This window comes from Medicago truncatula, chromosome 7, assembly GCF_003473485.1.
Source record: "Medicago truncatula cultivar Jemalong A17 chromosome 7, MtrunA17r5.0-ANR, whole genome shotgun sequence".
NCBI lineage: Eukaryota > Viridiplantae > Streptophyta > Magnoliopsida > Fabales > Fabaceae > Medicago > Medicago truncatula.
This window is the reverse complement of record NC_053048.1, coordinates 31,327,564-31,339,795: the sequence shown is the minus strand read 5'-3', so window position 1 is coordinate 31,339,795 and position 12,232 is coordinate 31,327,564. Positions and strand designations below refer to the sequence as shown.

Genomic DNA, 12,232 nt, shown 5'->3' with positions numbered 1-12,232 from the left:
TGTGATGCATTATTAAAATAGAAATTGATGTTTGTTACTTTGCTCCATGACTTGATTTGGTTGTGTTTGAAACAAGTATTGTATTGATAGGTCTGACATCTTCTTCCTTGATTCAAATCTATAATATTTATCACTTCGTTTAGAAAAAATTGAAAGCATTTTTCATTTTAATAAGGAATTTCATCTGCTCTTATGTGTGTCATTTTATATTTTGCACTATTTTTGTTTGTTGAACATTTCGATATCCTAGAGTTTTGCCATATATAAAGTATCTCCCTAGGAATATCAAGTAAAGTAATCTAGAAACTCCAAAGCATTAACTGTATTATCATATTTAGTATGAGCGAAATTGAAAGCCTTTGCCGGTAAGACCCACCTCAAGGAAATGCTGATAATGATAGGTGTTGGAACACTAGTTAAATCTAGTGAGAAAATTGGATAAGAAAAACATAATATAAGAACTAGTGTGAGTGTGTGACTTAAAAATATCCTACATTGGTGAGCCACACCAACTAGAAAGTGTTTATATAAGGGTAGAGTGACCTCCAAGGGTGTGCCTTTGGGGTACCCACTTTTATGAACGGATGAACGCTTGCAAAAACATATATATCACACGCGCGACGACGCCGCCGTCCGACCGGGTCGTGGGTGGAAAATAATATATATTTTTTTGTCACTTGAAAATGATAAATTAATTATTTAATTAATCTAATCATTATCCGAAAGCGCTACGCGTAACAAATGAGATTGTTACGATCCAAAACGAGTATCCAGAAGTTTCCGGATATATCCAATTAAGAAACAAAAATGCGTTTGCTTAAGGATTAAGCAGACTTAATCCCTAAGTAACTCGTTTTTTGTTACGAACTCCTCCTATAAAAGGAGAGCTCGCCCCCCTCTTTCTTTACACCGAATTCCACAGTCGATGATTCCTGTGCGATTCCTCTCTTCTCCCTTCGACTTGTGTTAACGAGTCATTCTTCTGCTTCTACTCCTTTCTGTCCCTTCCGGTTTCGAATAGAGCGGCTACGTACCGTATTGAATAGTTTTAATCAAACGATTAAACTATATTTCGAGGTGTATATCTACGAGCGATTGTATATTGTGCAGTATATAATCGTAACAGTGATCTGAGCTGTTTTATCCTGGAGACGGCGTGGTTGTTAGTCTACCTTGCACAACTTGGGTAATGCCGCAAAACGTCTTAAAGAGAGCGACCTGGTCGTGACTCAACCCGATAATTCCTTTGGCAGTACTAATTTCAAAAACAACAATAGGTTTGAGACCTTCTTTCTTGATTCAAATATATAGTCTCACAGTTGTGTCATTGAGTTTTTGTGGTATTTATCACTTCGTTTAGAAAAAATTAAAAGCATTTTTCATGTTACCACGAGACAGAAGGCAATATTTGGATGTTTGCAAGCATAATATGCTCAGGATTTTCTTCTAGCTATCATGATTGATGGGTTAGGACAACATATGTCACCAGTGGAGTATCATACTATCATTAGATATCGCCTTATGATTCCACTATTTCTTATTGTTGAGGGGTGCCCTGTTTGTCGTAAGGCGTACCTGGATACTTTTGGGGAGCATGCCGTTCATTGCAAGGAGCTTTTCGGCTTTAAGTACAGACATGACTTTGTGAGGGATGTACTTTTTGATATATTCAGACTGGCAGGAATATCAGTGAAGAAGGAGGCGACTATGAACTTCCTAACTGGCCCACTAGGTCGAAGATCAACACTCAGGTCTGCGAATGTCATGGTGTACGGATGGGATAGGTGGAAAACATGTTTGTGTAGACTTGACTAGGGTCTCATCATTTGTGGGATTAGGTGTCGGACCTTTTACCGTAGGACAGGCAGCCCTAAAAGCAGTGTCAAGTAAAGTGGGAAAACATGAGAAAACGTGTTCTGACAATCAACATGCTTTTATACCATTTGCTTTTGACACTTTCAGTTTCCTAGCACGAGAGGCGGTTGACCTTCTACATAGAGTTCAAAAGGTCATGCATAGCAATGTCATGTCTCCTTGGTCCATGAATGTTGTATTCACGAGGATTGGTTTTGTCATCCAAAAAGATCTAGCGGCGCAGCTTGTTACCCACTTAGCTTGCCTTTTATTCAAGTGTAAATAATGATTTATATATGTATTAATAGTAATCTAAAAATGTAGGATTTGATCTCCTCTTATGTGTGTGATTTTATATTTTGCATATTTTCATTTGGTGAACATTTCGATATCCTAGAGTTTTGTCATATATAGTATATGCCTTAGAATATCAAGTAAACTAGTCTAGAAACTCCAAGCAGTAATTGTATTATCATATTTATGTATGAGCGAAATTGAAAGCATTTGCCTGTAAGACCCACCAAAAAGAATTAAGCATTTTCTCTGTTTCTTCACCAATAGAAATTGGAAGGAGAAAAATGCACATAATAAGAGGGAATAGATTGGGCCTTCAACTTGAGACAACATTTTGCTACTGCAACTTGCGACGCGACTCAAATTCGACCCCATCCTTAGGCATTTAGTAACCTCTAAAAATTTTAGCAAAGTATTTCTCAGGGTTGTTTCGACATTTCTACTAAAAAATATTTCCTATTTCTGCATGTGAGAGATACATTTGTCAAGGACTTTTTGCAAACGATTTGCTAAAGTCTTTGCAAAAAATCTTAGAGGATATTATTGGCTCATACCATTGTCATATATTATTGGCTCATATCATTGTAATTTTCTATAAACAGAATTCACTTTGTAATACAAAAGATATCACAAAAGAATATTATAATACTCTTTCTTTTCTCTTCTTCATTTCTACTCTTGTTCTAATTAGGGTAGTTTTATAACAATAAGATTTATTTTATATATTATTGATATGACAAATTCTATGATGCACAGATAAAACAAGTCTTGCATTATACACATGCTACTCTTCACTATTAAATTAATAAATTCCCTCACTATTCGGTTTAGTACTATTAAATGAATATTGCAGTGGCTCAAATTCATGTGTTTGTCGTAAATAAAAAAAGTTCATATGGATGGTGCTTTGAGTTGTCGCTGATTGCTCATGTTTTTTCTCCAAGCATAGTATTGAAATGTGTCTCAAAATTGAAGTTGAAGTTTGGAAAAATCGTGGCACGTTTGCAGGGCAACGTGGCACGATTGGATGGTTCAGGTTTTGGGTTTGTCACTGGAAAAATCGTGGCACGATCCAGGAGGAACGTGGCATGATGGAAGAGGAACGTGGCACGATGTAGTCGGATAAGGTATAGTACTGTACTATCACCTGCTCCATCGTGGCATGATGGGATCGAAACGTGGCATGATGTTGCGTATTCCTGAACACTATTTAGAGCTTCATTCTTCAATTTTTGCGAGAGCTTCAAGAGAGAAAAACTAGGGAAATCAAAGGAGATAACTTTAGGGTTGAGGGTCTTTGATTATGGTTCTCTTAGGTTGGGAAACATTGTAAACACCTTGGGTGAGTGAAAATCATTGAGTGTCTTGTTCATTGGTGAAATTGGGAAAATGGGTAGAAATTAGGTTTTGTTCTTTGTGAGCTTGTCAAAGCTAATTTCTTGTAACTCATTTGCAGGCCCAGCCCTGAGGGGGTGCAAACAGCTCAACAGAGCTGGGCCTCCCTTAGTCATGGGCCTCAATTTTTTTTTTAATACCCACTAGTACTACTGCCCTCCAATTTTTTTTAATACCCCCAGCCATTTTCTGCCCCCTTGTTTTAGCCTTTTAGGCATATTAGAATTAGGTCCTCTTGCTTTTGGTGTTAGGTGGGGGTTCCTCATGTATACGGTAGTCATTTTCACTTTTGGGTGTACCGCATATACACGGCACCTTATATTTATCTTTTAAAAAATATAAATAGAACATTGTTTTTAAAAAAAAAAAAAATACGTTTTGATTTTATCACAGGCCTCTTTTCATTCCCAGAGCCGAGCCTCCGAATTCTTAGGGACGACCCTGCTCATTTGTATCTCTTTGTAAGAACTCATTGATAGTGGATTGGAGAGATCAATCTCTCCCCAAGATTAGGTCAAGTTGGACGGAACTGGGTCAATAATCTTTGGTGTGTTTGTTTCTCTTCTCTCTTTATCTTTTGCTTGTGGTTTTGAGCTTTTCACTTTGATTACTAAATTTGATCTAGGTGTTGTTATTATTGTTGTTGCTTGTTGTTTGCTTTGATATTGATTACTACTTTTCTTTGCTACACATATCATAGTTTGTATTGATGTGATTTTGAATTTGAATTCACAACACATAGGGTCCTTTGGAAGAAGAAAAATTGGTACACATGGACATGCTTGAGGGTATGGCCTTTCAGTTTCAATTTTTTAAACATTTTTCAAATTCACCTCTTCTTTTGGTGCTTGTTAAAAATTTAAAACTTTTTTCATTTCATTTTATGTTTGTGTATAACTAACTTCTTACAAACATCTAACTTGATTGAACGATGTATATGTCTGAAAGTACACTTAGAAAACATGTGATTTTTTAGAAATATGAGAAAGAGAAGATACAGGCCAAGTTTGGTAGTTGGTACAAAGGATTTGTCAAGGCCATGCAACAAAGACATAAAAGTAAAAATCCAAATCCCAAAGAGACAAGAAGAAACCAATGATAAGAAAATGCTTAGATTCTTATGGAGAGAACAAAGTGAAAAGTGGAGGAAGTGCAGCAGCATGAGATGCTCAATTTGTGGCCCTCAATTTCCTTTTTGGTCATGATTCCATGTCAAAATCAGTTTGGCCCTTGACTCTTATATATGGCATATATTCAGCACCAATAATACTTGATTCATTTATTCTTTACTATTTATTGAAGAGTTATAACTCTATTGGTAGTGTACTATTTATTAAAGAGGTTATTATCATATAGTATCAACAAAAATTAGTTTTGCACATTTGATATTTAATGAGAGTCATCCATTTTTTAATATCATACTATTTTAATTTAAGAAATGCAATTATAACAGAGAAGTGATATGAAAAATAATGAATTTTTTTATTGGATTTCAATGCAATACTAATTTACATTATTAGTGAAGTGAAGACATGTTTGGTTTTTAAGTAACTTCAAAAAATAATCTGAATTCTTTGCGCTGTCGGTTAGTGTTGAGGGACAATATCGTCGTATAGTATCCCTTTGCCATATGTTTTATAGTGTCTCATCTCAAAATTTTCTAACCTTCCTCGATCGATTAGCTCATGTGAACTACTTTGTCATCTTCTTCCTCTCTTTCCTTTTTCCTTCCCCTCCCTATTGTGTTACAAGTCTCTACTCAATTAAGTGTTTTGTCTAATTTTTTTAAATCTTCTCTTAATATTTCTTCTTCAATTTTTTCTCATCTTCACTATCCTCCCACCTTTGTCTTGATGGAAAGGAAGGATCCAATTATTTCTTTTCTTGAAAAATAGATATTAGAAAAAGATTTACTGAAAATCATATTAGTTCAACTCCATTCAAATTGATTCGAATTTAATATAACTTTGATAGATTGAGAATCTACTCCCAAAAATGAGTGAATATATAAAATGAATAAATAATATCATACTTACTTTTTGATTTTAATAAAAACTATGCCATAATTTTAATCAATTAAAAGTACTTTCATTTAATTTAAGAAACCAACTTCATTTTAAAGAGGAATCAAGGGAACCAAGTACTTTCATGTCACTTTTGAAGCAATGATGTGTGACTCAACAATTTAGAACCAAGCATCTGGTGACATGGCCTTAGTGCCCAAATCAACTACTTCCACTTGCCTTAAAAAGAAAGGGAGTGAATGATTCTTCACTTTGATCATTCATCATTCCACCCATTAAAGTTCCTCTTCTTCACTATTAATATTCTCCACATCAGATCCACATAACCAAATGTCGACTAACATAACATATATAGAATCAAAAGTACTTGGTGGACTTAATTAGGACAACACATAAAACAATGAGTTCTTCAACCATTGTGGACTTCCTCTTGTAGAATCTTTTTGTCCACCAGGTTGTGGTAAAACTAATGGTTTCACGACATTATGCTACAACTCATATGCTTCATGATAAGTTTATTTCTTATTAGTACATGAGAACCAAAAACTCTTCCCAACTTTGACCATATTTGGAAAGCTTTTTGATAAATAATAGTTAAGGTTGTAAACACTCCTAAGCAAAGTTTTAAATCGTTGCCTAGTCGCGATCCTTGATATTGTGAAAAGTCGAGGTCAAATGCAGGTTGAATCATGATTGTGTGTAGCCATGAGACATCTAAAATCTTTAGAGTATCTCTGATGCATCCTTCTTCAAATTTAACAACAATCAAATCTTATCTCATTAAGTAGAGTTGAATATATGAATAAAACGTTATAATATTTTATCAAAAATCATATCTTTCTCCAAATTCAATAACACAGATATTCTATAACATTGGAACACATTTAATTTTGTTCCACCTTAGAGACACCTTGTTTTTAATAATATAAACCCATCTTTGCCAACACTCATATGAAGAGAGAAATAATCAAAGGTAGTCATGAAAAGAGATTAAAATCTAGTAGGTGGGATCTACTTTAGGTTGTTATTTTTTAGCATTGGAGAAAAAAAGTTGTAAATGTTCTTATAGCTGAGTTGGCATAGCATGTCCTACAAAAATTAATTTAAGAACAAGATTTGAGTGATGGCACTTGAGAAGCTCTAAATCATGACTTTGATCAGAATCACATACCTTTCTCAAAACCCTGCCCTTAATATAGACTAAAAAAACAAGCACCCCAAATAAATTACACCACTAGTTCAAGTACATCAACAAGATTGATGCCTTTACATAGTTCCATGAGTGAATTGGAACTACATATTTATTTGAACCTTCTCATAAAAAGTTGAGAGATAACTACATATTCTTGAGCATTCTGCATATAATTCCACTCTATATAGGAAGATCCTCACAAATCTGCTAAAGTACAATCAAATTTTCAAACAAGTAATCAGAAAATCATATCACACATATCCAAACTTCACTTCTGTTTGACAAACTATTGCCCGAATTTTAATATCAGAAACAACACGAACTAATCTCTTCATAGATTCTAATTACTATGGACTAACTTAAGTCCTCCTCAGTTCATTGATGCTGCATGGATTGCATTTGCAAAATAGTATCAAAAGGTGAAAACTGGTATCCATGATGAGTGCTTCGGAGTACATTACGCCCCGGTGATTTCGATTCATGTGAAGAAATCCCGCACGACGGTGCCACAAACATGTTTCCTTTAGTTGAATTGAAAACAAATGACATGCCTTCATCTGGTAATTTCCAGTCAAATTCCTGCTTGACCATGCCGGACAAATTATTATTTTGCGGTTGATTTGGAACCTTGACCAAATGATCCGGCGAAGAAAGATTGTTACTTTCTGATGAAGGCGATTTCGTTTCTTGGAGATTGACCACTGTGATATCATGGATACTGGATCTCCTCTTATCCTTCCCTCCTGAAAGCTGCCTAATGAAATACTTCTGAGCATGACTTGCGACTTGAGTTGGTGTCCTTGTGGTCACGAAATTCCTAGAGATGTTTCTCCAATCTCCCTTGCCATACTTTTTCAGACCCAACAGAAATTGTCTGTGGTTGATTAACATAAAAAGGTTTAATTAATAAAAAAGCCAAAGGAGCAAAAACACTGTATTAGAGTCAGATATCAAATGCAAGGAACCAACAAGTAAAGCATTTATCAAGGCAAAACCATATAATAATCTATGTAAACCCGGACTTCAGAGTTTAGACTCAAGGCGTGTGTGTCTCGTCCAACGCCAACACAAAACCGAAACACGTAGTTACATTCAATCATTTCCATTTTCTAACATTATTAACGTTGTCTACATGTCAGCATCAATGCTTCATAGATAATAATTAAACACAACCTGATTTATAATCGCTCAAACAAACAAAACAAATTATTTTTCCATAATTTAAAAGCAAAAAAACTATACAGAAACATCTACAATGTTTCTTTAACATCTCAGCGTGCCAATGATTCTTCCTTCCTCGATTATTCAAATTATCGATAAATTGAGTGAATCACCGATTTAGACTACGGAATCACAAGAAAAAAGAACTTTGATCACTGAAATGAACGAAATTTCAAAATAATGTCTAAAATTAAAAACCTTCAATCATTCTAGTGCTTTAAGTACAATTTCAAAAACTAAATTGACTAAACCAAAGAACTCATACAATTGACGATTTTCAACTTCAGGAATCATTTCAAAATTCCATTCATTTCAAGCACAAAATTTTCTAACAACTATAATTTCACTGACTAAAATGATTATTCACAACATAAATCTCAACTTTAATCTAAATTAATGCACATCATACATACTAAACAAATTAAAAAAGAATTTATTTCTGATACGTAATTACCTATGCTCCTCTTCAGTCCATGGCACACCTTTCTTTCTTTCCTGCTCCGACGGCCGAGTCGAACCATTTCTTTTCCCACCAACACTACAAAACTGCTTGAACTCATCATACCCTTCACTGTTATCCCAATCCAATGTAAAAGAACTAGTTGTATAACCAGGAACTGGTATCAAACCAGCTTCAATAACACACACATCTTCTTCAAGCTCCCTATACTGTTTAATCACATCACCTACAGTTTTTCCAGGAATCATCTCAGCAACCCTTATCCATCTATCAGGAGTATCCTTATCATAATAAGCTAAAGCATTCTCAAAGAGCTTATTCTCTTCTGAAGTCCATTTTGAACCATTGTTTTCTTGAAACAACCAATTGGAATTTTGGATATAGGAAGCTGGTGATAGAACTTCAACTCCTCTATTCATTGTTCTAGATAAAATCATATAATCATATAAACTAACTCTTGATCTCTTTCTCTCTAAAAAAGAGCTTCAAAGAGAGAGAGATAAGCTACAAAAGTGGAAGTTCTTATGGCCAAAGAAGCATATTATCAAACAGCATTTGGGTGGAATCTATCTGCTGCTTATTTCAGCTACCCAAATAACTAAGGAATCTAAAAAAAGTGCTTTTTTCCAAAATCCAAGGAAAAAATCCAGAATTTATTAATAAGAACTTTTACAAAACTAATCAGATCTAAAAGACAAGAAAAAAATCACCAAAAGAGAAAGAAAAAAAATAAAAAAGTGATTTTTTTACAAAACCCACATCAAGTTTTAGAACATGAGGGTTTTTGAGTGAAATTAAGCAACTGGGTCAGTTTAAAAATGCATAAAAAGTGTAAATTTATATAAAAATGAGTTGAAGAATTTTAATGGAACAAAAAGAGTCAAGAGGGTAATTGAGAAAGTGAAAAAGTTGTGAAGTTTGAGATGAAAATAAGCATAAGTGGTGGTTGTGAAAGAAGAAGTGAAGTGGAACAGAAATGTGTATGATGATGTTACTTTGTTGTGTGATTTGAAAGACAGTGAGTGATCTATGAAACAGGAAATTGAAGAGTGAGAAAATGAAAGAAAGAGAAAGAGAGGTCAAAGGGGGTGAGTTGTGATTGGTGGAGATAATGTTTGTGGTGGCTGAGGAATAATTTATATTCTTTTTATATTATGAGTGAATTATATGAGCCACTTTGATTAACTTTTGTTTGAGACATGCATGTGATAATCTTTGTTTTACTCGATAAAAATTAGATTGATTAAAAATCATATAATTTTTTTTGTAAACTGGTTATCCTCTAAACAGAGGGAAAACTTTCTTTGAGAGGTTTAAGTTTAACACTATTGCATGTTTAAAAATAGATTTGAATTTAAAATTTTGTTTAAGTTATAAGAGAGATGTATTATCTTATCTAAGCGTCTTTATGTCAAATTTAAAATCATATATGAATTGGTCATGACTTAATTTTAAGTCACCAACAACTCAATTTAGTTTGATATGTTCAACTCAATAAATCGAATCAAATGAACAAAAAAATATCTTTTACTTTAATCACAAATATCAAATTAAAAAAAGATCAAGGTATTATAATTCTAAGTAAACACAATGATGGAAAATTAAGGGTATTACAATTCATAGATAACAAAATTTCTCATTACACGCATGGTAGTGTATTCTTTATATAGGTGAAAATGAGAGAATATTGAGGGTTATGTTAACCGGTGCCAAGGGCACTATTAAGAAAACCAAAAAAAGAAAATTTTAAGTTAAAAATAACACTTTTTAGATTTTTGAGAAGTTGATTGCACAAATTTCACTATCATATTATTATATTTTTGCTTCTTTAATCAGTGTCCTGAAGGCACAGGTTAATATTTCCCTATATTTTTTAATGTGGGATTTCAATAATTAAATTTAGGAGAGATTCTTAAATGTGATTTCTAAGTGTTAACATAACCAAATAGTCGGCTTAAGTAATGATATGACACTTAAAATAACTTTATATACTTACATGGTATTCTTAAGAATTATAGACATTATTTTTCTTTAGGTTTTGTATGTCTGCTTAAATATATTTATTTGGACTTGTGCCCAAGCAAGTATACCTCATATTTTACTATCCTAGATGTCAAATTTGATTTTGCCACAAAAAGTAGAGTTCTAGATATTTTTTGTTAGCTTTGAAATGGTATAAAGAACATCATATTTGAGCAAGTATAGTTTGTTGTCTGTTTTGCATACAACTTAACTAATTAAGGAATCATTTATTGTCAAGAAATATTAAAATTAGATCTTCATATATTCATGAGATTTACTGCTATGACTCTTAGCTTTTAAATGATCTTCTTTTTAAAATGACATTTGTAACTCAAAATGGTTTACATTGTGTTCAAAATCATTTTCAAGCATGTGAATACACATCATCCCATTTAGGACTCGGCCAAATTTTCGTGGTCTCCAAATTGATTATATGCCCCCACTAAAACTACCTCCTCAAGTTAAAAATATATTTTGGGCACATACAACAAATGGAGCTTTTTTTACACTCCATCTTCGACTCTTAGTCCCGTATGCCCTCTGTTGAAGACTTTAGACTAAAAGTTGAAGAAAATTTTTAGAGGGATTAAAACAAAAAGTTGATATATTTATAGGGATCAAAAACATATTTAACCTTATGATGATATGTGTATTTTTTTTTATCAAACCAAACTCTCCAAGAGTAAAGCCATGTCAAAACCGAACTAGCAAAAGAATTTGCCACTTGATTGGTTTCATGATGAGTATGTTAAACCTTGTAGCATGTCAACTGAAAAATATAAGACTTAAATTAGTCCCACACAATCCTCTCACAAGAACCAAGATTCTTCCACAAATCAATTGGAAGAAAAAATGGAAACTCCCATATAGAGAAAATTTCACCTACTAAAATCAAGGAATGAGAGAAAACAATAACATTTTGAGCCCGCAAAATGGTACTAAAAACTACCATGTCCACAAGTGATTCTCTAAGCTGATTCCTTTCTAGCACATGCTTCAAACCCTACATAATTTACATTCAACTCATACAACCAATTGTCAATCAAATCCAATCACAAATAAATAAAAAATAACAAAAATTCAATCAAGACAAATCCAACGAAAACTTGTATCATCTACCTTGATCATGTAACAGAGGAAGAGTTAGTCAACCAATTTTCATAATATACCAAAAAATTCCATAAGGAGAGAACCTTAGCTTGCAGAATATGGTAGCTTTGTGATTACATATGCATGAGAAACTTCAAAGTCAGTTAAAATGAAATAGAGTCCTAGATGCACACATTGCTAATATTTACATCAAATCACGTCCAAATTAAATTCAAGCATCATACAAGGCCAAAATACATCTAGTTGTAATTGTGCATCCCGCCCATGCTTACCACCACAGTTATCAACGCGTAAATTTTCAGTTGCATCAAGCTTCCTCCAAACGTCTCTCGTTGTTTGTTCTTCTGTTAAAGTACAAAGACCGCCTCACAAATAACAATATCATATATTATATCTAGTAAGGTCAACAATTTTACGGCAAGAAACCCTGACAGTGAAACAAATTTTGTTTCACTGTTGGAGTTTTCTTGCAGTAAAGTTTCTGACCTCAGACAACCAATCGTTGGAAAGATGTAGGTAACTTATCATTGGTACAAAGTTCAATATGATGGGCTCTATATTATGTGCACTTCGTGCGATTGGTATGGCCATCTTGGTCGTAACTGAGCTAGGATTGAGAATCAGACATGTACGGTCTAAACACTGGCCATCCAAACAAAA

At 33.6% G+C, this 12,232-nt stretch overlaps 1 protein-coding gene across 1 annotated transcript; it reads right to left on the bottom strand.

The window, feature by feature from the left end:
• Positions 1–6,763: 6,763 nt before the first annotated feature.
• On the bottom strand, positions 6,764–9,563 carry LOC25498733 (transcription factor DIVARICATA). The gene is made up of 2 exons (XM_013593667.3): positions 8,435–9,563; positions 6,764–7,633 (listed from the first exon to the last, which is right to left on the bottom strand). Exons 1-2 carry the CDS (start codon positions 8,875–8,877, stop codon positions 7,135–7,137), a joined length of 942 nt encoding a protein of 313 aa, XP_013449121.1. The 5' UTR covers positions 8,878–9,563; the 3' UTR covers positions 6,764–7,134.
• Positions 9,564–12,232: the final 2,669 nt, after the last annotated feature.